Source organism: Mya arenaria, chromosome 5 (genome assembly GCF_026914265.1).
Source record: "Mya arenaria isolate MELC-2E11 chromosome 5, ASM2691426v1".
NCBI classification, from domain to species: domain Eukaryota; kingdom Metazoa; phylum Mollusca; class Bivalvia; order Myida; family Myidae; genus Mya; species Mya arenaria.
Window position 1 is genome coordinate 73,447,822 of NC_069126.1, and position 27,966 is coordinate 73,475,787.

The 27,966-nt window shown below is 36.0% G+C and overlaps 2 protein-coding genes and 1 long non-coding RNA gene across 7 annotated transcripts in view; 1 reads left to right on the top strand and 2 right to left on the bottom strand.

Moving 5' to 3' along the window:
* The first annotated feature begins 13 nt into the window (after positions 1-13).
* LOC128234247 (uncharacterized) lies at positions 14-8,884 on the top strand. 2 transcript variants are annotated; one of them, XR_008260908.1, is made up of 3 exons: positions 14-104; positions 7,865-7,941; positions 8,223-8,884. It is a non-coding gene; the product is annotated as an uncharacterized LOC128234247 (long non-coding RNA). The 2 variants fall into 2 exon arrangements; XR_008260909.1 differs by lacking the exon at positions 14-104 and adding an exon at positions 2,801-2,866.
* Positions 8,885-10,206: 1,322 nt separating this feature from the next.
* LOC128234242 (four-domain proteases inhibitor-like) lies at positions 10,207-16,200 on the bottom strand. Its single transcript, XM_052948352.1, has 5 exons — positions 16,072-16,200; positions 14,646-14,784; positions 12,847-12,980; positions 11,898-12,069; positions 10,207-10,370 (listed from the first exon to the last, which is right to left on the bottom strand). Exons 1-5 carry the CDS (start codon positions 16,100-16,102, stop codon positions 10,295-10,297), a joined length of 552 nt encoding a protein of 183 aa, XP_052804312.1. The 5' UTR covers positions 16,103-16,200; the 3' UTR covers positions 10,207-10,294.
* Positions 16,201-18,079: 1,879 nt separating this feature from the next.
* Positions 18,080-27,966, bottom strand: part of LOC128234230 (urease subunit alpha-like) — a 29,190-nt gene continuing 19,303 nt past the window's right edge. For all 4 annotated transcript variants that reach the window (XM_052948331.1, XM_052948333.1, XM_052948330.1 and 1 more), the window contains exons 11-22: positions 26,885-27,016; positions 26,390-26,452; positions 25,702-25,910; positions 25,299-25,421; positions 24,627-24,708; positions 23,857-24,101; positions 22,672-22,786; positions 21,219-21,407; positions 20,834-20,933; positions 20,390-20,496; positions 19,708-19,825; positions 18,080-19,370 (exon numbers count right to left, since the gene is read on the bottom strand). In XM_052948331.1, coding sequence (XP_052804291.1) covers positions 19,249-19,370; positions 19,708-19,825; positions 20,390-20,496; positions 20,834-20,933; positions 21,219-21,407; positions 22,672-22,786; positions 23,857-24,101; positions 24,627-24,708; positions 25,299-25,421; positions 25,702-25,910; positions 26,390-26,452; positions 26,885-27,016 — 1,605 coding nt within the window. In that variant the 3' untranslated portion in view covers positions 18,080-19,248. The remainder of the gene's footprint in view (positions 19,371-19,707; positions 19,826-20,389; positions 20,497-20,833; positions 20,934-21,218; positions 21,408-22,671; positions 22,787-23,856; positions 24,102-24,626; positions 24,709-25,298; positions 25,422-25,701; positions 25,911-26,389; positions 26,453-26,884; positions 27,017-27,966) is intronic.

Sequence of the window (27,966 nt, forward strand, 5' to 3'; positions counted from 1 at the left end):
CTCATTTAAGGTATTGAAGTTGAGGTGTAAATATTGAAACATAAACGGGAGGATTTATATACGAAAACTAAAGATCAGACAGATATTTACACTACAATGTTTAAGTAAGTTTATTTACAGTATATGTATACATTTTCACACAATATCCAATATTTAATATTCAATTTAATTTTCCTCATAAACCACTAGTTACTGAGACAAAGTAATGAACAAACGACATTTCTGTTAATTGATTATTAATTATAAAACGACTATTGATTCCAGATACAAGTGCTAAGATGCATTTAAACTAAGTGTATATTCATCTTTTGTAGCGTTTTAATAGTGTTTGTCTTTATAATGAATGTCGTCCATCTATCAAGTCGAATAAACTCCAAGTTATAATCAATATATGAGCGATCTACTTGGTCCACGTAAACAAAAGATCAATTTTCCTACTAACTCGGGTTGTGTATAAGACCGTCAAACATCTGATTTTTCTGGGGTATGTATGTATCTAATTTAAATAGATATTTTTGTAAAAAATGCCAAATTGTTGGATTGTAATGCTCTGGGACTGCACATAAATGGACAGCATAAGTAAAGTAAGGGTCACGACCAGGGTAAAAAACGCAGCCGTAAAATGCGTACGACATAAAATCACCACATGCACATGTAACCGGATTTTTGATATTTATACATCGACACTTATACTGTCTCACTAAAGAGCTAGCGTTGAAGCACCGCGGTAGAGTGTCCGCTTGCAGAGTGAGGGGTCGTGGGTTCGAACCCCGACAGGTGCACATAGCAATTTCTGTAGTCTGTTACACACGCACACGCACACACATATATATACATACACACACATATATATATATAGATCTGGTTTATTGTTTTATCATCAAATTACAAATTATAATTAAACTTACTTCCTTATTGTCATGTCATTTTTTCAACCAAATTATTAAATGGAAATTAACATTTATCTGACAATCAATTTAAATATTATAATTCATATTTGGGTGTCAACTATGCACTTTAAAGAAGTAAAAGACTCTAATTACAATGAAACAGTAACGTACACAGTACTACAAGTATAACATATCTGACATTTTAACAGTTAAAACATGTAAGTAAACATAAGATTGGAGGGAGAAGCTTGATAGAAACTTGCTTTATCATGCCCTTCGAGAGAGACTCAGCAGAAATCGTAACATAAATACGCATGGAATATGTTTTTATTTCAAAGACAATCCAGAGAGCAACTTACTTTTTGTTTTAATATTTTCAGTTCATTCTAATATTTTTGAGTTCTCAAAAACATCGGTTCGATTTAAAAAAAAAGTTAACCCCATTTACTAGTACCTTTAATATTATACAATTTACAGGAAAGTTTACAGGAAACGGACTCGAGAGTGATCTTATAAGCTATCAGCTTTCGTCACAATCAAGCTAAACTAAATTAAAATAAACCAAATGTCCATTCAGTAAATGGTGACCAGTGTAATTTGGTCATGTATTCATGCCCTGTTTAATTTAAAAATTCAATCGTGAGTTAACTGTTATTTTTTGGAACATATATGCATTTATCTTAGTCTTTCTGCGCTTAAGGTTCTCTTAAGGGAGGATTTTGTGTTATTAGATTTGCCTTTCCTACATCAATTCGATCCTCAACTAGGTGTGTTTTGGTGATGTAACTTGAACTATTGAAAAATATATCCTTATACTTTATTTATAAGGAGTTTAGGAATGTTTGTTGTTCTTTACAAATTGGGTTTGAGGACTCTTTTAATTAAGGATGTAAATGATTGAGTAAATAATATGTTTTATCCAGTTGCTTGGTATTATATTTAGCTTGCTTTAGTTATGTAACTGAGTTAACATTTGAAACACAAGCTCTGTGACCCATTTCATATTTTGATAAGTGTTATTCATAAATGATACTGAAACAATTGCTTTTCGGGTATCAATTACAGCTCTAGACTTCTAGCCATTTCATACCTATTAAATTATTTGAAATGTAGGATCAGATAACATGCCGTCTACGGAAGCTTTAACCATACCATTTCCCTTTTTTATACTGGCTTCTTCATTGTTTTTCTTGTCTATGCAATTTGAATTTGTGTTTACCTATTTTCATGATGGTAACCCTTTTATGACCTAAGTGTCATCAAAACCTATCTTGATTCAAAATTGCATCATTTTTGTTCAAATGAGCGACTACGAAATAAAAAATAAACATCTCATCGATAATATCAAAATGTCCAATAAACCTCTAAACTTTCACCTTTTGCTGTGAAGGTATAGAGGATATTTGTTTATTTCAGTGTAAGATCGTATTTTATTTCACGAGTGTCATAGAAAAACATATTTTCACGAGTGGCGAAGCCACGAGGAAAATGTAGTTTTTTTATGATCACGAGTGAAATTAAATACGATCTTACACTGAAATAAACAAATTTTCTGTTTCTTTTATGCTTATTTTCGGAGTTTTATTTGGTTTTTTATTTATTTCTGAATTACCCCCTTTTTTGAAAAGGGTGGGCTTTACGCCGCTACCCGTGGGACGCCCCTCATGCATAATTATAGCTGTCAACTTTTCTACTTTCGGTTTGCTGAGAAATAGTTCTCTGCTATTCATTCTTATAGCTTAATATTCGCTCGTTTTGTATTGCAAAGCTTTATGAACAGTAAAAAATGAAGTATTATTAGTGCACAAATGTTCCAAAAAAATAATGAAAACACTTTATTTTAACCAAATTACTACGCCGCTATTTATGGAATGAAAATTTGGAAGGTCAAATGTGTTAGCAAAACAAATGTGGATACTCATTGGATTTTAAACCATTATTCTTAGTTTAAGACTGCATATACGCGTGTTTTTATAGTAAGTTAATATTCAGTCATCTTACAGAACAGTCTGTTTCGTTTTAAAATGTTTGTTTTCCAGAAGAGTAAATGCCACACTAGTTTGTTGACACATTTTGAGATGTGGGTGGGGTAAAAAATATCCGATATATCTGTAAATTGTTGTGTGAATTCTCCAGGAAGCATAATTTACGTACTACAACGGTTAACAGTTCAAAATACATTTGAACGATGCTATAAAATTTTATTTATGTTCGAACAGTTGTCTTTGTCTGTAATTTGTTTGGAATGAAAGCAAATGTTCAAATTGCTCTTATCGATGTGGACAGTGCAAGTAATGATTATCCAGCAGCCCAAGGTTAGCAGATCTAAGTTGGTTATAACTTGGTCTTTCAGTTTTTGAACTGTTTCTATTAATCTTATTTGTTTCCATTGGATTATGCGCTTCTCGAAATGGGTGTATAAAATATTTGCGTTAATTGATTTGTCAGAGATTGACTATTAACCTTTGGGGAATGGCTAAATCTGTATGCATCATGACCCAAAGCTTGTTAATGGGAGAAAGTGTTATGTTGAAAATTTGTTTAACACTAGGAGTAGGGTACTCCTTCATTGACATCTACATATAAAAAGTGCTCATTTATGTGTGATGTTTGTCTGAAGCGCGCGTTCCCGTGTTGATTGGATGTATAAGATTCCAAATATTTCCTCTGTCGACAGAATTTCTTCATGTTGACAATGTTACTATCACCCCATCAGCCAACTCAAAGTTATATGATAACATGTCCTTTAACGCTCCTTAACCGCTTTACAATGGCACTAAACGTGCAATACGCCAGTCTATTTCGTGTCATGTATATCATGTTTGCACTAATGTCAATTATGAAAAGGACTTTAGCAAAGGTATCGGTTTTTAACCATCTACTGTAGCAAAACAGATTTGTTTAACCCAGTCAGTACCGAAATAGAAAGTTGTTTTAGCTATAAGTTACAAACAAATCCTTCCGTGCTAAATTCAGAATATACTTTCAGTTGTATTTTATATTTGTTATTGCGATGTAACCCACCAATGGGTATTTTTCCATACTGAGGGTTAAAAGGTCATATGGATATGCATACACTTAGATAAGTTTTCATGACTAAATTATTTAAAATATTGAGCCTTTAAAAGTCTGGAAAAATTAAAATGAACGTATTCATATTTTTTGTTTCCATTCAGATGCAAAAACAAATAAACTTCCTTATTGGAAAGCAAGACAAACGGGTCACTGTGGATGATCTAAATTTGTAAGGAATAGATTGTGAACATGTATATTTAAACGTAAAATTTCTTAAACATATTTCTTTTAGTATTTACCTGATTTTAGCTTGTCTGTGTAAAATATCAATGAATTGAAATTTTGTGAAATTTGAATTTTTTTAATGGTTTGTTGATATGATGTTTGTCAAGTTCATTTATCATTTCAAACATTTGAAGTTATTTCGGAAATCATTATTATGATTATTCTGTTTTATTGGTCTTTATAAAATCTGTATTTGCCTCTGCCTTTAAAATTCTAAACAACACATTTTTTTATATTTAACATTTTGCAACAGTTTTGAGCTCACCTTAGCCGAAGGCTGAGGGTGAACTATTAGGATCGGATGATTGTCCGTCGTCCGTCAACACTTAGTTTCTTAACACTCTAGGGGTCACATTTTTGCATCAATTGTCACGAAACTTGGTAAGGATGTTTTTCCCAGTAATTACTGTATGGTAGCTCTATTTAAGTTGAAATGAGTAGGACAACTCCGATTTTAATATATTGTATAATATATAATGTTTGCAAGAGTATTGTAATTGTGTGTGTATATACTATTATTAAATAAGTTGTCTACAGCAGCAGCACTGCTTGTTATTTAAAATAAAGTGAAAGACTTCCAAGTTGCATTAATACCTATGAAAAACGTTTCCTTTTCACTCCCAGTATATTTTACATAGTCATAAAGTAAACAAAACTTTAACGCGCAAGGTAATAATACGTCAAGCCCGTAGAGGCAGTACAACAGTAAACATAGTTTTCGATTTAGGATTATTGTGATTATTTCATTGCAGAACCAATATGGAGACAAGGAAAAGCCTATTTTGTCTTCTTTTATCTTGTCTTTGTGTCGCTGCTTTGGATTTAAGAACCTCAAAGATTTGCAATGGTGTATGCTTGAATTGCTTGGATTGCATGTACGGTGATTTTAGCTAAACTATTTTTAAGTTGCATCTAGTCATTGTTGTTTTTTTTCTCTATTTTCACAGTTTTTTTAGCAAGTTTTTGTTTTCCCAGTTAATAAATATGTCACTCGTTTTCCTGGTTTCTAGCATAGGCCCAGGTGATTTTATATCAAATACAATAGTTTGTCACATATTTTAACTTGTTTTACCTTGTTTACCTTGTTTCCGGTTTAATATAGCCAACATGTTTTTTCCTGTATTACACATGTCATATATAACACTGTTATATTTACATTGGTCAAAATATATTTAATTCCGCATGTTTGTACACAAATTAATTGTCAAATAGAATAGTTAAATGGCCATATTCTCGTCATACGTTTATTTCTCACCTTGTATTTATGGTGAGAATGTATTTCTATACGGTAGTACATTCTGTATCTAAATCTTAAGAGGAAGGCTTTGTATTTCGTCTTGGTTTCGTAAAAACATTTTTAAAGGCGGTCGGGACTTAATGTATTGAAACTGGAAGTTGTGTCATGAACATATCACACACTATGACGCCATCATAAAGCAAATTTCATAATAAGTATAGTGTTTTGTTGTAATTGTTACTTCATATCATCTTAGTGTGCATTCTTGTTATAAAAATTAACAATCGACTGTATATATATATTGCTTTTATATCAGTATTTCTGTGATCTGCTTGGACAGAACCAAAAACAGAAAGTATTTTATATGCTAAGCTGTTGCGTTTAAAAAAGGAGGTATTTTCACACATAAATTCTTACCTTTGTTACTCTAGTCAAGTCAAAATGAACATTCACAAAATATGTAGGCAAATTTATTTAGCTTAAAAATGAGACTTCAATTGTTATAATCCATTGATTGGTTTAGAACTTTATTAGAAATTATTTTTTATAGATTCGATTTATATTTTTTTTTTTATTGATATACTAACTCTAAACTGCATTATAAACATCATGAATTCGTGTTAAATATAGCCAGTATAATGTTGTACAAGAGAAAAACATAGATTATGTATTGTAAGCACAGTAAATATTATTATACATTGTTTAAACATACTTATCAGTTGTAGTGTCCGTGACGCATCATTTACTTATTCTTATTACACACTATCACCAAATTCATGATTTCTACACCTCAGCTTTCATTCCTTAATTCCGGTAATTGCGAATATTCTTTAATGGACGCAACATCGTTCAGATCGCGAATCATCGCATTTTAATACAAATGGAAAAAACATGTTAATCTTATAAAGTGTTATTGTGGCAGCAGACCACGGAGAACTTTAATCAACATTTAAAAGTGTTTATAGATGATTTTTGAATTATCGGTGTCATTAGCGTTTCAATTTTACGTTAAAAGTGATCACAACTACGAAGTGATTTTCCCGTGCTTTTGTGATGCCATATGAAATACTGTTTCTGGTTATGATCAGGTCGTTCTATTTACAAAATGGTGAATAAAAATAACTTTATTTTTTTGCACTATTGGTGTAAATATAAGTAATGACTTGCGTGATTGATGTCATTTTTGGGGATATGAATGCAGATTGTATGGTTAAAGCACGCGTAGAATTTGAAGGAGACCACCCATTTTAACCAGTCAAACTGCGTTCATACCCCGATAAGGACATCATTCACACAATGCATTCCTTAAATGAAATTTATTCTCTGCGTTTGAAGGACTGTGTGTGATATTCACATCGCTTAAATTGACACTCTTATTCAAAATAAATACATTCGCATGTATAACAAACATCAGTTTTGACTGATAAACTTTAACCTATTGAAAATATTAATTACTGGTAACAAGATTTTAACCGTGTATTTAATAACATAAAGCGCAAAAATATTAAATGAATGATGAATGCTTAAAGACTTACTGTGGTTAACTTAATTATAAGTCTCATTAGGTAGAAATACCGTATTTTTGCGTATTTTTGCGTATTTCTTTCAAATTCAACTCGGAATCCTTCATATGAAACATTGTTTTCTACATTTATTCATCCTTTTTGGAATATTAAAACAATGATATTTATTGTGGCAATTCCTATGTGGGAGTAAGAGTACATCTCTAAATATCGATATATCGTATTTCTGTTTCTGTTCTACATGACAACAGTGTCCCTCATTTATTGTGCTTATTTTCATAAACTTTGACTTCATATTATTCAATCTTAATATGGATTAGAATACAAAAACTCCGAATACATAGATTATCTAAGAGTACATTAAAATAAGGATATTTCAATGCCAGAAATCGGAAAGCATAAAGTTTTTTTCATGGAAAATGACAAGAAATACAATGTACTGAGACTTGTTCCTAAGAGTGAATAGTTTGAAATACGTAAAATGATAAAACGATAAAAACAGAGAGATACTCATCTTTCATTTATAATGATAGAATAGAGAAATGTGTGTGACACTACAAATGGATATTTCTGATAAATGCGTCACGCTTAAATCACTTTAGATTATCCAAAATAGAAAAGGATGCACATATGTAAAATATATTACCATTGTAAGAAGTCCATGGTTACTACAATGCAACATAGCCGCTCAAATACCTTGAAAATGGTGTATGATTTTATAAAACATGTGCCAATAGAAGGCGACGGAATACATGTAAAAACAAAATGTAAGCATGGAAGTTTTTCATTTGTACGCTTGTAAGTTGTTTGTGTGTAAGCCAAGTTATATTGCTAAAACTTTGAGTGTTCCATCATTTGCATATCATACTGTGTTGGTATAAATGACCTAATCCAAGTAAAACCCTCTTTTAAAGGGAGCTGCAGCTTAATGATAACCAGGAAAGAGCAGAAAGCGTTGAAAGCTATTTGATAGAACAGGATATATCAAATGGTAGGTGAAACTCACTTATCACATAGCAATTACAAACAATTATTTTACAATATTGTTATAGTTACCCAACTTTGCATGAACATATTTTTAATGCTTTATTGGTAGCTTTATTACCAAGAAAAAATAAACATGTCAAGAATAGTGAATTCAAACAAAACACTCTTGAGCCCATGCGGATATCTTTTTCGTCTTGTAAGAAAGGGATAAACTTAAGTCTAAACTAACGCAACATTTTAGAGAGTATTTACAACTGTATGTAATTTACACGTTATAAATTGCAGGTCACGATCAAGCTGTCGGTGTATCATGTGATGAACAGATCGACGTGGACACATCTCATGTCATCATGGCAATTAAAGAAGTAAAATATTCCGTCGGTTCCACCACACAAACACATAAGTGTAAAGAGAAATCCTAAGGATACGTTCAACAAAAGCTTTCGCTAAAGTGTTCTTTTATATGCTTTATTCATGCTGGTAGAAAAAAAGATTTCAATATTTTTTAAGGAAATCATTTTGGTCGTAATTGAAAAGTATGTAAGGTAAAAGACCGAGATAAACACCAATTGTCACATACTATCAACGCTTTTACGACCAAATCATCGTGTAATCAATAACATTAATATTCCGGCTTTGTTTTAAACTTACTGGGATTTACGGGAAAGACAAAGTGAATAGATTTTGAATTGGAAAAATACGCAAAAACTACAACAAATAAATGTGCTGTAACTGGTAAGCGATGTGATACATCAGTGAGTAAGATTCTATGCGTTGTATTGCATACTTTAACAAAAATGAAACTAAGGGACGCAAGTCTTGATATACTACAGTTAATTTCTCTATTGAAATCATTCATTGAATACTGTGTTTCATATATTCAGCTATGTCTGTAGTATTGTATTTCACTTGATGCTTGGGTATGAATGAATAAACATGTAACTCCATTTGAGATCTAATGAATCTAACCCATTTCACATGTTGTAAGAACCAAACCAACAACGTAAATCGTTGTACACACCAATATCAATTGTATGTATTTTGTTTTACATTTTTTCTCTTTTCTTGCCGTAAGATTGATTATCGTCGTAAGATTGATGGTACGATAGGCCGATGTTGTAACAAAATCGACTAAAACCATAAAAAGTCATAAGCCTTCTGGGTCCGTATTACAGAAGCATCTTAAGAAACTTTTAACCTATTTTATCTTAAGGGTAAACTTTGGAATTGTTATATTCCTTGAAAAGGACTAATTCTTTGAAATGTTTTTTTTTCTTTTTCAAGTTTCCATATTTTAATTGCAGAATATACGTTAAACATAACCCTTTCTACCAGGTAAATAAAACAGTTAAGGAACTTGTTGAATTTAAGGAAAAGGTGCATTTTTACCTTAAGATGCTTCTGTAATATGGTCACAAGATGTCGAAAATACTTAAGGCATCTCAATTCATTATTCTACATTACAGTATGACATTATTAAACATTACTAATGTTTTACGATATTAAAAAGCACATTCTCACAAATATTATGTTGATAAACATTATTGATTAATATTTAAAAAAAGCACAAAATTTACTTGAGTAAAACTCAAGTACAATTTTTGCTCTCATTTTATTTGTCTAAAAATATTTACCGTGTTTTTTCAATCAACATAATGAATGAGGGAATGTGATTTTAAAAAGGGTAAAACATTTACAATTTTGAATCATATATGATGCTGTAATTTGATAAAAAGAGTTGAGACTGAGATTGCGATTTGACTTGAGAATGTTCGTGATATTGGGGCCAGATGTTCCTCACGTACTGGTTTAGGTATCCGATGTACACTGTGTGAGTTTGAACGCCTGATGGTAACACCTTAATATGTTGGCATAATTTGAAAGGGTTGTATGTGTTGGCGCGTTTTTTTCTAAAACAAGTGTAATTAAGTGACCTGTATCTCCAATTAAGGCATATAATAAAAAGAAAAATTGTTTGTTTCAGTGTAAGATAGCAATTTATTTAAGCTCGTGAACACCAAACGTGAATAATTTCACTCGTGCCTATGCCACTCGAAATATATCTTTTGGTGCTCACTCGGTAAAATATTTTACGATCTTACACTGAGACAAACAATTATCCTCTATATAGCAATCACACTGCCTAAATGAAATGACAAGCTTATTCGTACATTGGATGCATAAAAAAAACAGTAAAGAGCACCAACGCTCAACTGGTGCTGTTCAGTCTGAGGGAAGTTCCTTCCTTGTCAACACAATAAGTGAAGTCTTCAACTTTGAAATGTGTTTTTTCATAACCATTTACACAAAACTGCAGAAATGAAACAAAATGCCCACTGTCAAAGTGCTGTACTCTTCTACTGTCCGGTACAAAAGCTGATATCTTTGGATGTGAGGGAGTTGTTCTCACAATAGGCCTTGGAAAACTCGCACCTGAAAAAGTGGATTTGAAACCATTAAATGTTACGCACAGGTTTTACACGTTTAAAGACAAACGATCTTTTTTCTGAAGTATGATATTACTGTGCTGCCTTGTGTAATAGAACAATGAAAATTACAGGGACAACCTCAGTCGCCAAATACTTAACTCTCACCTTATGTTAAGGCAATATGTTCATTGTTCGACCGCTAAACGATGGACTCACTAACTCACCAGTAAAACCCATTAACTATGAAATCCCCATCAATAAATGTTAAGGTTATCAACTTAGAATGTTAATTAATACAAGAGTTCAATAGGGCGGAAATTCAAACGTCTCACAAGTATTCGACCTCATCAATAATATCAAAGTGTTGTTGGATGTACAGGGACAAGTTCGAAAGTTGAAGTTATGTTGGATGTACAGGGAAAAGTTCGAAAGTCGAAGCTATGTTGGATGTACAGGGAAAAGTTCGAAAGTCGAAGTAATATTGGATGTACAGGGACAAGTTCGAAAGTCGAAGCTATGTTGGACGTACAGGAACAAGTCCGAAAGTCGAAGCTATGTTGAATGTACAGGGACAAGTTCGAAAGTCGAAGTGTTGTTGAACTTACAGGGACACGTCCGAAAGGCAATGTTATGTTGAATGTACAGGAACAAGTCCGAAAGTCGAAGCTATGTTGAATGTACAGGAACAAGTCCGAAAGTCGAAGCTATGTTGAATGTACAGGGACAAGTCACAAGCCAAAATCATGTTGAATGTACAGGGACAAGTCAGAAGGTCAAAGTTATGTTGAATGTACATGGGCAAGTACGAAAGTCAATGTTATGTTGGATGTACAGGGACAATTCCGAACGTCAAAGTTATGTTGAATGTACAGGAACAAGTCCGTAAATCAAAGTTAGCTTGAATGTACAGGGAAAAGTCCGAAAGTCGAAATTTTGCTGAATGTCAAGGGATAAGTCCAAAAACCAAAATTATGTTGAATGTACAGGAAAAGGTCCGAAAGTCAAAGTTATATTGAATATACCGGGACAAGTATGAAAGTCAACGGTATGCTGAAATTACAAGGACACATCCGAAAGCCAAAGTTATGTTGAATGTACAGGAAAAAAATCCGAAAGCGTTGGAGGTACAGGGACAAGCTATAGCTATATTGAATGTACAGGAACAAGTCAGAGAGTCAAAGTTATGTTGAATTAACAAGAACAGGTCCGGAAGCTAAAGTTGTGTTGAATGTACAGGAACATGTCCGAAAGCCAAAGTTATGTTGAATGTACAAGAACAAGTCCGAAATCCAAAGTTATGTTGAATTAACAAGAAAAGGTCCGGAAGCTAAAGTTGTGTTAAATGTACAGGAACATGTCCGAAAGCAAAGACATGTTGAATGTACAGGAACATGTCCGAAAGCCAAATCGATTCTATCGTAAACCCATAAATCTAAATGGTGCTAAGACGAAAATGAACAGGTCATTTACAATCATTACTAATTTCAATATTTGGACATTTTCAAAAGCACAGCCATTGCATCAGGCTTACTGGTTAAGGTAGAACTTCGTGTCTGATCCACAAATTGGCTCCAGATTCTGCGGGCACGTGATGGAGTTCTTGGACTGACAGAAGGCAACGAGGAGGGGGTCTGGTGTTGTGGTTGTGGTCACCATAGGTGTTGTTGATGCCGGCATTGTGTTTGCCGCTGTCGTAGGTTTCGCTGTAATGTAATAATATCTTAAGTCATAAATGTTGTTTGGTTCGCTGCCTAACAAAATGCCGCAAATAACTAATTTGAAGGTTGCGATTATAGGCACCATGGCTAATTTTGTCTTCGACCTAGTACAGGCTGCAGCTGTTTGTGCTCCACATGTATAATTATGTTAATAATATATGTCACGCATTTTTTTTTCTGACCAAAGGCGACTTTGAAAGGATCACATTTATATAGTTCGCATATGTGTTATTGTCGTCTGCATACTACTGCGAATGCATTAATTTGTTAAAAGTATATTTTACGGAGTAGAAGTGCAGCCAATTCTATCAAACAATTAGTTCTTTGGTTTGGTCTAAATTAGCCAAACTGAGATTTATTGGACTTTATTTATCCATAACATAACATCCCACTTATTTATCCAATAATTACTGTAAACCCCTCAAATAATGTAAATGTGCAACATAGCCTCAAGATAACCGTTGGACAACAATGTTTTATACAATTGGATGCTGCAGAAAGTAATCGGCATTTTGGCTGAAAGTATTAAAGGCTTGGGAACTTCTTCCGTGACCGTTGCTAATTGACGGTAATACAATACAAGAGGCGGGGGGTCCTTTTCATAGCAGCTCAAACCAAAAAAAAAGCAAAATAAATAAATACATCATTATGACCAAATAAAATTGCTTATCTTTGGTCGGGCAAATTCGTTCAGTTTATTCCTTAATGCGTTCTAATTATCCGGACCGTTCCGGACTCTGGTAAAGCAAAAGGACTAAGCACCTGTTACTACGTTAGGGGTTGTACGATCCATAACAGTTGTCGTGGTTGGCGCTGGAGCTGTGCTAGTGAAACACGGCCCTAAGTTCGACAAAACCATGCTGTGGTCGGCGCATCGGGCGTGGCTGTACTCGCAACTGAAAGATCATAAAAGTACATAAAAGTCAAAGTTGTGGTACCTACATCAAGCCCCAATATCACGGATTATACTTCAGTCAAATCTCAATCTCAGTCTCAACTCATTTTACCATATAGCATCAAAAGTTATTAAAAATAACATATGATTTTACACCTTTAAAAAGGCATTCCATCATATAGTAAAATTATGTTGATTTATGCCTTTGGTCAAATTCCAAGAGAATAATATTATACACCTAAAATTGAATTTTAGTTCAATTCCTTGTCTTTTAACCATTACTCAAGTATATATGTTTGCTCTGGAATTAAGTTTCTTTGAAATATTGACAAAAACCTTTTATCAACAAATTCTATGAGGAAATATGTTTTCAAAAATTTACAAAACATGCATGATTTTAAATCACACTATGTTTTTATTGGGTAAATTGAGTTTTAGAGTTATAACCTATGTCAATCGAACTCGACTGAGTTATAATCAGAATACAATGAGAATAACAGGACATGCACGGTCTAGGTAATGTACCTGCCTAGGTTGAGCTTCACAACACCAATATCTATATGAAAAACAACAGAAACAAGCTCAGTGGCCAAACTCTTAAGACCGCATGGTCAAAATACAGGGACGGAAATAATAATATATAAACCAGACAAAACAACAGCTACTTCATCTTCATTACTAACTGTTAAAGCAACTGTGCATCAGATTGAAACTTACTAACTGAAGTACCACAAAGTTGACAATTTATTTAAGTTTAGCAGTTATTTCGTATTTTTCCATTAAAAAAGATTACTGGGTATGTCTACCTAGTAGAATTCATTCCTAGCGTAATTGGCTTGTCGGTGTTATCATGTTATATTACCGAATTAGCTATATAGCTTAATTATGTCACCCGTTTAGAGTAGCCGTCGTAGCTCAGTGGATACGACGCTCGAATGCAATTTTGGCGACACGGGCTCGAACCCGGTCTCCCACACATTTTTTTTTTACATTTTGGTACTTTATTTTACAATTATGATATCAAAGCGTTACACATTCTATTAAATAATTGTCCTGAGATTCATTACAGAAAAATTCTTTTTTTGGTGGTAATCTGGTGTACAATCCCTTTTAATAATACAATGACAACTACAGGGACAATGTCAGTATTCGAATATTTAAGCAAAATTCCTGTTAGGAGGCAAACTTCCAAGACTCAAAGGACACTGAACGAGAGACATAAAACTAACAAAAACACAGATGGACCACAGATGCATCAAAATAGCCTTATCCATAAATATCTGAGTTACCGCCTTCGAACGGTCAGTTAAATTTGAAAATATTTAACATATTTGCACATTTAATCCCATATTCAATGCATTAGAGCTATACGTTTAAGAAAATATCCAATTTAAGAACGAATACTTGTAAATTAATATGATAAAGTTAGGGTTCCTGGTAACGCAATAATGTTTTGGTATAATTTGAAAGGGTTTTATGAGTAGAAATTGGAAGATTTCAAGTGAACTAAAGTGCAAAAAAATCAAACATTTATTTACTAAGTATGCAGTACCCTGTCAAATGATATCGAAGTTATATGGGTAACCAGGCATTATCACCAGCGGCTCGATGAAGTAACAAACTAACTGATGCATCAGATGCCGTAAAATAATAAACAAAATCTCACAAGTTACTGTAGGTCACGCGATCAGATCCGCAGACGGTTTCGTCGTCTTCCTTCTGTGTGTACATGGTTTGGCAGTTGATATTCTTGAACCCATCGCAAATGTGCGTCAGGTCTTGGTAGGCCAATGTCACAGTGAGGACTAAAACGAATATATAAATATGCACCAATCGGCTTTAATCCCAATGGGGGCGGCGAGCATATGTGGGCCGTTAAACAGAGCAAAATAGTCGTATACTTTTGTTCGATTTATTTTCGACAAATACAACTGGAATACTTCCGAATATGATATGTTTTGTCTTGCTCCATGGATGGATTTTTATTATAACAACCGCACCTTCCCCTCTCCCGCCCGATGGGGCAATATATTGATAAGAGCATTACTTGAACATATTTGAAGTTTCAATATATTGGGGGTGTTGTCTCTAGGAGAGAAATACCATCTCAAACATACAAGCTTATATCACGCCTCCAACGTAAATGACGCAACGCCATTGGTCCAGGACTGGTCACGCGGTGACCCCATATTTTTCCATATTGGGTCGTCAAATTTATACCGTACCAAAATGGTGTCTATATTTCGACTCCGATGAATATTCCGACAAATAAATGAAACATTTAAACAAGTTGTCGACATGATATATAAGTTACGGGGTTAGTATGTGACCTGATATGGGATTTACAGGGCGCAGGAAACCATATTCGGGGTCGAGCAAAAATGGTTTCCTGCGCCCCGTATATCCCATATCTGGTCACCTACTAACCGTAACTTATAATATTGCTTACCATCTGGTCGATATCACACACCATTTGTACATTTGACAATATAAGTTGTGTAAAGGTTTTGCAATGTTGTTTTTTTAAATGAAACTAAATAACCGTAAAAATTAGAATATGTTTTACTTTAACAGATAGATACAATACTAATTATGCACCAGTCAATTGTAACCACGCCCCCCACACAGGTCCGGGGAATAGCGGGGACTTTGACTTTCGGTTAAGCCAACCCCGAGTAAAATCCCCGCCCTGCGGGGTCGAACTATTTTGCGCGAAGAGAAAACCACCCGGCACTGCGGGGCCACTGAGATGTAACAACACGGCCCATTTCCCCGGGTATCCCCCGTATACCACCGGACCTGGGGGGCCGTGGTTACAGTTGACTGGTGCATTACATGCAGATGTTCTAGTTTTCATATGTGTAGTTGTCTTTATGTAACGATTTTAGTGTGATTATTTCTAGGTCCAATGTTATAAACAAATACAATACAGCAACATAGAACAGAACAGAACAGATCATTTATTTACCAGAAGATCATAGACCCATGTGGCGGAATACACACACTCTAAACGAAACAAACAAACTTTTACTTTGTTTTCAAGATGTTAAAAATGCAATATGTTATTTGATTTATTAAATATTTCAACAAACCTGTCGCCAAAACAACCAATTTAAATGCCATTCTTGTAGGACAGTATTTCACAAACCAAAAGAAAGAAACGTGTTACGGTAACTTAATATGGCAATTCCTTTTGCTTTTATCTTATCTTCTAGGGCTTCGTTTTGATCACGATCATAATAATGCAAAACACCGTTGTCTACTTTCGGTTAAAGGTGCTCGCTAACAGAATAGTTCAAACATCGTACAAAGCGAGCTGTTTTATATATTTTATTCAGCAAACACTATAGAGTACAACTGATCAATGAATTTGCCTTCGGTTTTCGCCAAAAGAAAGATTTTCTATTACACTTCCTATTTTAATAAATAAATGACATCTTATTCGGACATCTGAAAGGGAATTTAACACTTTTAGAAGCAGTTTGTAATGTTAAAAGTTGTTAGTATGTAATACCACAATCGCATAAGCATTACGTTTGTGCAAGTACATACAGCCTTTAACTTTTTAGTGGTCTACGTACTGTTATGTAAACTACTAAGTGGGCTAACCACTGTCTTTGATACCGGTTCAGCTGATTATGATCAATAACTGCAGGCTGCTGAATTACTGATATAAATGAATATACAAATTCGAAGTATACTGCCTTTTCATAAGACATGTTGACCACTTACTCCAATAACAGAAACAACTTGATGTCTGACCATGAACAACTATATGTCTGACCATGAACAATTCGATGTCTGACCATGAACAACTCACTGTCTGACCATCAACAACTATATGTCTGACCATGAACAAATCGATGTCTGACCATGAACGACTCGATGTCTGACCATGAACAACTCGATGTCTGACCATGAACGACTCGATGTCTGACCATGAACGAGACGATGTCTGACCATGAACAAATCGATGTCTGACCATGAACAACTCACTGTCTGACCATGAACAACTATATGTCTGACCATGAACAATTCGATGTCTGACCATGAACAACTCGATGTCTGACCATGAACAACTCGATGTCTGACCATGAGCGACTCGATGTCTGACCATGAACAACTCGATGTCTGACCATGAACGACTCGTTGTCTGACCATGAACAACTCGATGTCTGACCATGAACGACTCGTTGTCTGACCATGAACGAGACGATGTCTGACCATGAACAACTCGATGTCTGACCATGAACAACTCTATGTCTGACCATGAACGACCCGATGTCTGACCATAAACGACAAACTGTCTGACCATGAACAACTCGATGTATGACCATGAACAACTTGATGTCCGGCCATGAACAACTCGATGTCCGGCCATGAAAAACGTGAGAGAGTCCCTTTAAAATATAATGCAATAATGGCGTCATATAGTGCAGTGCGTGTATCATTAGTTTCATTTAAAGAAACTATGACGACAGAAAAAAGTAAATAAAGACAATTATCGTGTTTTTTGTAATAAATGTAAACTAGGCTGTTGAAGCTACAGAATTAGCCCAAAATCCAAATACATGCCAACACATAAGTTAATACCAGTTTATTTAAAACTCGATTTGGAGGAAAGGCTTTTGCTGATGTGATTCACATTCGAATCCGTTACCTGCTGCTGGTGTTCCCTTTGATAGGCCATGAGAACATTACCCTGGAGCTGTCTTCAATAATCAAATTAAATTAATCATTTAACTTAAGCGAATGGTCTTTGTGTTTTGATTGGAGTGTGGAGTTAGTCATTAGACTGAATGGAATAAGGCACGTCTAAGGATAGTGATACGCCAGACCCCAAGCGACCTTTTCAATTTCAACTAAGATCTAACTTAAGAGTATGAGTAGAATTTTAGTGTTGTTTTTTGCCTGTAAAATTAATGTAACAGGCAAATCACGGAGGCATGTCTATGGATAAGGGCCTTAATATACCACAATGGCATGTGTTTGTTTTGTCTTATTGCTTGGTCTGCTTTCTCTCTTTGATCGGGAGGTGTCAGATACGATGCAGAAACAAGCCCGATAATCTTGCTACCATTTCAAGGCAATAACGCTGCATTTGTTGTGATATAATTTATTGAAGCTAGAAAAAACAGCTGAAGGCGGATATAAATCACTCTCCACTCCATTTCCTAAGCAGAATTTGTTTTATTTATGGCAATGGAAGATTGCAAAATTGAAGTAAGTATATGTTCAGCGTGTGTATACAACATAAGTATAGAGCGAAACTACAATGATGTAAACTATGCATCTATCAGGTTATCTGTTGGGCCAATGCATGTATACAGCTTAACAAGAAACCAATGCACCTTTCATAAAGTTCACTATTGATAACAATTTACATTCTCAGTGACAAAGAGTTACATATAGGTTTGAATGATGATGACCTTTAACTGTTCATTAAGTATAACACTTCAACACATATTTTTATATCCTCGTACTTGTAGTTTTCAACCACTATTGTTCATCATATACACAGATGTATAATACACAGGAGTTTATCATATACACAGGAGTTTATCATACACAGGAGCTTATCATATACACAGGAGTTTATCATATACACAGGAGTTTATCATACACAGGAGCTTATCATATACACAGGAGTATATCATATACCATTTACACATACACTGATTATTGTATACATGCAATTGATTCATGTGAATAAAATAAGAATGTTATGCTTTCCGGTGATTTATAGAGAATTGTCAGTGGAAAAAACAACATTTGCATATAATTTTGCCCGTTTTGAATGTTTTGCCCGCCCTCACTTCTAAAGCAATGGTCGACGCGCACAGGGCTCGGACACAATTTGAACGACGTCTTTTCCAAATGACGTTACCTTCGTATAGAACTTCAGTCTCCATGAATAGAAACTACAATTAGTTTCAAGCATTTAATAGAAATAAAAAACGTTGTTTTTTCAGTACAAGATCGCAATAAATTTCACCTTGTGAACGCCAGAAGTACGTATTAAGCTTTTAGTGCTCGCTCGTTGAAATAAATTACGATTTTACACGTCAATATGTTTGATTATTTAGTCTTTTACTCAAATGGTTATTGTGCATTCCTTTCAACTCAACATTTGAGTTATGACCTCTGTGTCCTAATCAAACCAGTAAATAGTTAGCACTATCGCACAATCAGCATAAAGCTGTATAGTATATATTGTTTGAAGCTTGTTCAGTAAACTATTTAAACAGTAGCCACTCGTCGACGCGCTGTTAAAATAGGAAGTATCTCTGGGCGAGGGAGAGGCGCGAGGCAGGAGGGCACGTGAGATGTTCACGCGTTTCCTTTCCATCTTCTTCTCGAATAATGTGAACCTTGTACGAGCATGGGTCAACTGTAAAATAAAACATAATATAATATAAGTCAAAGGGATGGATAGAAAGTATACTTACTGTGTATCCTTAATAGGTTTAATAGTTATCCCCTAACTGAAACACGCTTTTTAAAACCATTTATGGGAACACCGAATCAGAATCCAAGTATTCTTTCATATCCCAACTTGTAACACAAAACACAGATAAACTAAAAAAGCATTTACATATATGTTGGTTGTCCGTTTTCGTAGGGTTAATTTAGCGAGATATGGCATTACTCTATGGAGCCCATCTGCTTGTGGCAGTCTCGTCGTAAGAAACAGTAACTATGAAAAAGAAGAATGGGTATATATTTACCAGTAATAACAGGAAGGTAGGCATTTCGAACCATGTCCTTCTTGGTGAGCTGTCGGCATGACACCACTGGGTACAGCCGCTTACTGAGACCATATGTTGCCACTGTGTCCACCGAGGCCTAAAGTATGAGAAAGATGTCATAACGTTTATTAGCGCTTAAAGGTATTTAACTTCATTTAGAAACATACAAAAACTCGTTTGTTCGATATCGCTTGGCTCGATTTCCTAGTTGGCTCGAACTTGATTTTAATGACCATTTTATTTACTCAATTTAAGTATTTCCGCTTTGCTCCATTTTCGTAAGACTCGAAGTACTTATGCCAGTCCCTGGTTTATCGAGCCAACGGTTTTCGACCGTATGCATATCAAAACAGATTCATTTGCAATGGAAATGAACTGACTTTGTAAAATAATACAAAAATCTAATTCGAAATCGGCCGAAATGATAGGGCCACCAGACATTCACATTATTATCAAAGGCGCAATATAATGACAAACGTGCATATGATACCTAAACTGACCCGTGAGTGGTGGTAAACACTTCTAAAAATACAAGAAATCATATCATGGTTACTGTACCAACTGTTCCGCCGAATTATTTGTTGGAACGGTCTTAACAAAAGTACTTATATGGCCTCAAAGTGTATAGATAGGGCAATAAGTTTCTTATATCAAATGTTACCTGTGAGATGAAAGCAAGGCTGTGTTTCCCCACTGCTTTTCCGTACGCCCCGAACATTTTCCTCTGTTTAACTGGCTCTGGTGTCGGGATGGACGCATTCGGCATGCCTTAAAATAGGCAGGTTATATTTGTCTGCATAGATACCAAAACAGCAACACTTAACTATATGCATAGATAAATAAATGTAGCTGTTTCCACGACGATATACTTTAAAGGTAGAACTGACGGTTAATGGTTACTGTGTATTACGTAATTTCTCTCATCTTTCTCAATACAGTACTCGAACCTGGAACAACTGCAAATCCGATTCGGGGCGTTTCTAATTTTAGTTGCTGGCCTATCTTAAGAATGTATTAAAACGTTTAGAAAAATGCAAAAATGTATTCAAATGTGTTTGACCATTACCATTGTTATTCAAAATTAATAGCCATATTTATGCATTACCCATCTGACTCCATGCAATCTGTCCGCCTTTTATGATAATCTCTGGCTTGGCTCCAAAGAATGCTGGGTGCCACAGGACGAGATCAGCAAGTTTTCCTGCCTGAGGTTTTAAATCAAGCACATACGATCACATTCTCTATACTAATATATTTAAATTCATTTATTAGCACTCTCAGGCTCTTTGGTCATTAGTTTTGTATAGCAGACCAATGTTCCAAGTCGGCCAAACAACAGGCTAAGTTCAGTGTTAAGTTTATATAAACATTTCAATCAACTTGTCGAGCTTAGGGCGACATTCTGTACAATCATTAGTATGCTTAGATACTCATAAAAAATATTACTTTGTTATGATTATTTTATATTTAAACATTATAAACAAGTATACCTCTACTGATCCTATGATTTTATTCATGCCATGAGCGATCGCAGGGTTGATGGTGTACTTGGCGATGTAACGTTTGATTCTGGCGTTGTCATTTTCGGCCGTCTCCTCAGATAGACGTCCACGGAACAATTTCATTTTATCCGCCGTCTGCCATGTACGACATATCACTTCACCGATACGGCCCATCGCCTGAAGCAAAATATGTACACCGCATGTGATGTGTCTATAACGTAGTATGGGCATATAACCTCGGCCACCTAGCATCAATAGGGCTTAAGTTCGATAGACCTTATCGTCTATGATACCACTTCGCCTTAACTTGTATTCAAACATACCTTGTAACAAAGGTACCGCGGAGAGAACACCAACGCTCGTCTGTTTCTGTGTTTTCAGACGATCAAGGGTCATTACTCAACAAGAGAGGTTGGGCAAATATTAAGCCCCCCCCCACTCTGAGGGCGCCATGTTGTCATTAATATTTGGACCATTGAATTTTTTTTAGCATGGACCGAAATGTCAGCTGGTTTGCTTTGCTGACCATAAAATGAATAGGGGTCATCTACAGGTCACACCCAGCATCCATGTGAAGGTTGGGGACCATAGGTGGATGCATTATCTATTTAACACTCGGACAATCTTTTCGCATTCAAGGTCACTGCGTCCTTGTCTTTTGATCTGATACCCTCAAAATCAATACGGGTCATTTACTGGTATCGCCATACCTACATGCCAAGCTTTAGGGCCACGGGCGAAGGCATTGTCAAGTTATCCTCGGACAAGATATCGGCATTCAAGGTCAAATTGAATTTGATCTATGAGCCGATGACCTCAAATTCAATAGGGGTGATCAAATAGCCACGCCCAACCTCCAACTCAAGTTTAAGGACCATATGTCAAGGCATTGTCCAGTAATCACACGGACAAGCTTTGTTCTACCGTTCGACATACCGACCGACATGTAAAACAAATAAACCCTCCTCTTCTTCGAAGGGGGGCACTATATTTGTTGAAGCCAGAGTAACACTTCGTGCTATATATGTGCGTGCAGTATCTGTCAAAATGTCACTTTATGCACCAAGATTTATTCAAATCTTAAACGTTTTTATGTTATAAGACTTTTGCACGACGCCAACGCCATCGACAACTCACGGGCTATCAAAATAGCTGAACCTTTTTAATGTCAAAGATCAAGCTAACAGACACAATTAGTAAAAGTATTCTTTCCGGGTACTCAACCCTTCAGCACGGTCAGCACTTTGATTTAATACAGGGCTGGATAATTAAATTTCAGATCTCATGAGAAAATTAATTTTTATTTTGAAGTCGTCAAAAAGTAAATGCATGTGTTTTTGTTTGCAAAAACGTTCTCGCGTAACAAAGTGTGCCTTTGTTGCTATTTTCTACATAGAAACATTTTGTTACTGTTGATGTCACGATAGAACACAACTGTTACCTGGGAATCAGAGGCCATGATACTGATGGCTCCCAGGTCATGTAGAATGTCCTCGGCCGCGATTGTCTCGGCGCGGATTCGGGACTCTGCAAACGCTACGTCGTTCTTTATGTTCCTATAGAGTGGATAATGTCATAGTTATATTTGTTATACTGTTCAACTTAGTAGATGGACAAGCACAGATATCAAGACATACCATGGGTTTGCTTCATTAAACTACAGCAAAAAAGGACAAATACGCAAACACGAAACATTGGGCATATTGACAACATGTCCTAATATAAATAAGAATTGTGGCATTAAACGGTAGTAATGGTAATGCTTAGGCTAACAGAAATTTATATTTCTCGTACATGTCTGATGAATTTAATGCACTTGTTGTAGCTTGTAGGATAAGATTTAAAGAAAGCAGTCATTCGTGAGAATGTTATTGGAGGTTACAAATGTGTGATCAGTGTAAGCACTTTACCCGTATCTAAACGATCATAAAAATATATAAAGTAATGTCGTGATGTGTTTAACTAAGCTTGGCGTGAAAATGGGACAGTTATATGACAGGAATCTATTTTTATCTCACGCTTTACCTAGAGCAGCGTGTTAAATAGAGTATGGGGGTAACATCCCAATCAGCAATTCACGATTCGAGTACTTTCGAAAAGAAAATAATCTCAAAAGCAAAACATCTTTATATCTAAGATATTATCTATACATATAGCTATTAACGGGAGCGTCCCAAAGTGCCAAATTTATAATATATTTAAGAAATGATGTCCTAATTTGGCCGAGAGTACAAGATAGGTTCATCCCAACCCGAGCGTATTTTTTTTGCGAAAACGAGGGTTAGGCTGGGATGAACCTATCGTACATGAGCGGCTTTGGTAGATGCGTTTTCTCCCACCTCAGTTAAACAAAATATGGTAAAAATGTATTTTTCGCTAGAACTCTTTTGTGCGTAGTGAAAAAGGTTGCTCTAAACGGGAACATTTTTGTCTTTACCTGTGAGCAAGTTAAGGGTATCCAGCATGGCAAAACGTTTGGATACATTTATCTGAGGTGGGAGAATAAGTTCTTATTAGGAGACTTCTCGTTATTGGTAACACGTCTACTAAGTTTCGTGTAAATATTTTGAACGACTTTTGGTTTAAAGTCAATGTCATTTTTATTTTTCTTCAAAATTTGACCTACTTGTCAAGATGATGGCAAACCATCAACATATCAAGGTGTTCATCGATGGTGTTGGCGGTGTACGGACGTGTCGGATTGGTGGACGACGGAAGCACGTTAGGTACCCCGCACACACGTATGATGTCTGGAGCATGGCCGCCTCCAGCTCCCTCGGAGTGGTACGTGTGGATTGTCCGCCCCTTGAAGGATTCCATGGTCTCCTCTACACAAGCTGACTCGTTCAGGGTGTCCGTGTGAATGGTGATCTGGAACAGGTATAATGCACAATGCGTATGTTTTTGACAGCATTTTTTGGTACATTACGTCATGATCCAAGCAGACACCTGACGTTATATCGAGGTAAGATTTGATCGCGACGACATTACAAGCGAAATTATAACGCCGGACTCTCAACATGACCATATCGACGTCAACATCCCGCCAGTTTTTGTATTAAACTGTTTAATGAGTTGGTTTGGTATCATTTAGCCAAAAAATATATGTATTGGTTAAACTTATCCAGTAATTATTATTAATCAAACAAATTATTTAATCGTGCAAACTACCATTGAAATAATTTGTGGACATCTTATTAAAGCCAAACTGACGTTTTCGACGTCAGACGTCAGGGGCCTGCGTTGTTAGAAGTAGTCCACTATACAAGACGCACTTACCTTCAACCGTTGAATAAACAGGAAGTGTTGTTAATAAAATGAAATAGGTACATATTTCGATGTATTTGATGGCAGTAATTCTGTTTATCTGATAAATCAGTCAAGTATGACCTTTACCTGAACGTCATACTCGTCGGCAACTCGGAGGCATGTGTCAATGGCGGAAGGTGTCGTTCCCCAATCCTCGTGCAGCTTAAGGCTGAATTGGGGTTAAGAAGAGAAATGAAAGCAAATCAGGTATGAGATCATGCATAAAACACAAATGTACGAGATGTGAACGTATTTTTTTTCTTCATTTCTAAAACAAATTTTGCACATTGTTGCTTTAATATCATTGACGCTATCACTGTGACATTAAAAGTGTTTAGTTTTAGTCGACATTAAAAATATAATATACTTAATTCTTAGTTCCATGCATTGCCATTAAAAATATCAATAAACGAAATCAGCACTGGTCATACATCCAATATTTATATATTTGGACTAAATCTCTGTGCAATGTATGTGGACGAGAGTGAGAATGGTCTAGTGGTTGGGATTCGAGCTCATAATGGACACCAGTACTGGTTTATGCCCAGGAAACAGACCCGGGGATAATTCTATGAGCTATTATCTTTCGTCACAGTCGAGCTAAAATAAATAAGTGTAAACAATAAACCAAGGTTTGCCTGCGTTCTAGCAGTGAATAATGTGCCTTTGGTGTCAGACTAATTACAAGAGTACAGTAATGCCATATATCGCACATCTATCCTCAAATCACTGTGCTCCTCAACACCAATGTTTCCCTACCCAATGGCCCCCGCCTTGATCTGTTCCTCCAGGTCACGTGCTATTCCGGAAGACACGCTCGAGTTGCCCTTTCCGGTGAATCCGAAGTTCAGCGGGAATACGTCCGTACTCTGTAGCATGTCCCTATGTAAATAATGCATACACTTTATGTCAGTGATAAAACAATTAAGGTTTTTTGTTCGCTAATTGCAAGTTTATTTGATTTGGCCTTTATGTTGTCAATACGTTTGTTTTCAATATCATAAATCGATCACAGAATAAAACAAATGACAAAAATCATAAGCGGGAATCACGAAATAGTTTAGTCGATGCAACATATAACGAATATATTTACTATAATACCGATTGACATAAAGAACTTTCATAGAAACATACAATGAGAATAAAGGCATCAATGCCTGACCTGATATGATTCGGTCCGGGGCTACATGTGGTCGCATTAGTTCCGGTGGCGGGTCCGGTGCCGCCTCCAAACATAGTTGTGATACCGGAAGCGACCGCCTCGCGTGCCAATTGGGGGCAGATGAAGTGCACGTGCGCATCAAGCGCCCCGGCGGTCAGGATCAGACCCTCTCCGGCGATCGCCTCGGTTCCGGCTCCCACAACCATTCCCTGGAACGAAACACATCGGTTTTATAATAAAGACAATCATGACCAAGTAAAGTGTGTGGATATTGCGATTACTGAATCTGTTTTACAACGAAAGCAAACAAGCATTGTGCTCATACATGTTGTAACTCAATTGTTGGCGGCGGCATGATGATGACGATGATAACGAGGCTTGCGTTGGTTTTGTTCATGGCGTAGATGTGTCGAAGAAGAATATGCTGATTGTGCTACTGCTGATGCTGCTGCATCTTCTGTTCCTTATGTTGCTGCTTTCAGCTTACTGTTGTTGATGCTGCTGCTGTTGATGCTGCTGCTGCTGCTGATGTTGATGATGATGATGATGATGATGATGTTGGTGGTGGTGGTGGTGGTGGTGGTGATGATGATGATGATGATGATGATGATGATGATGATGATGATGATGATGATGATGATGATGATGATGATGATGGATGATGATGATGTTAAATGCATATACTTACAGGGGTAATGTTATCCATGATGTCTGGGTTTCCGGACTTTCCAATCGCAGCGATCATGCCATCCTGAAAAAGTGGGCATGTTTTATTAAAACATCGATGTTGATAAAACGTATTTCCCATTCCTCGAATAGCGTTATACACGAAAATAGACACTAACAATTAAAGATATCTGCCACTCAATGAAGCAGAACAGTGTATGCTTAAAAAAAAGCACAAATATGTGATTGAAATCCCAGCGTCGACAACCGGAGTGTTGGTTATAATCGTATCCAGCACGTCACATTCCTGGTTGGTTCATTCTGTCAGTCAGCTGCTCAACTTCACTGCAAAACCTTACCGTAGAAGCGTACATTATACTTACCTGTCTACCTTTATAAAGTCCGCTGTCAGCGTCAATAACTAAAGTGTTCTTGATAATCGTCGTATACGTCGTTTGCCCAGTAATCCTATCAACCGATATCCTGACGTATCCCGTTAACAAAGGAATGTAAGTACCTTAATTCCAACGTCTGCCTTCACAATTCCAGTAACGGCATCGACGATCAACGCGTTTGTAATGACGGTATCCAGTACGTCCCATTCTTGGTTTATCCGGTTTGCCTGCTGACCCATACCCTCTCGCAACACCTACAGACAAGTATAAAGTTTAAGCCAAGAAAGAAGACAAAAGAGGTTCCGCAGCACAGTGTGTATGTTGACTTGTACGTGTAGGTACAAGTAGACATTAAATTGCAGTTGTGGTTAAAACTCGTTTGCGACTTTGTCTTTTAACGTGTTCTTGTAGACTTGGTGATAGTGGCATACATCACTTGACTCGTGCCATGGTACATGTCATTATGAATGTGTACAATGCACACAAGCCTTGATGACGTAGTTCACAAAAAGAATTCCACACGTTCACGTTCCCGTACACGTAGTATTTTGCAACCACTTTACTACCTAGAAATTGGACAAGAGCTGTCACAGGACAGCGTATTTGACCAGACACCGCTTTGTCTCAGAAATGAAAGCACTACTGGTGTAATATGTGCCATTCAAAAACAATTAAGAAAAAGGTATAAGAATGACAATCAAGGGCAATAATTTGTTCTAAGGATATTATGGAGTTAAGTAACCTAATTATGTGATGACAACAGTTATTGTGTAAAGCATCAAGTCCATTGAATGACCAAAATTTGAGATCTGATTTAAAAACCCAAGTTGCCCTAAAACTAAAACAAAACTCTGTAATTCAATCAAGCAAGGGCTATAACTTACATTACGATAGATATGGAGTGATTTAATCCAATTGTGTGCTGGTCTTGAACAACTGTGTGAAGTATGAAATCAAGTGAATGAACATGCAGTATTGGATAATTAAGTGAAAATGAATAGTTGCCCTAAAACATTCACCAAACAATCTAAGTCTATCAAGGGCAATGGTGTGAATATCACGGATATGTAACCTAATTGTATAAAGGCCGTCAACAGTTGTGTGAACTATGAAGTGATTTGAATGAAGGCTATATGGGTTATTTGTGAAAATTCAAACTTGCCCTAAAACTTGACTCAATGTGCACATAAGCTCTAACCTTAGT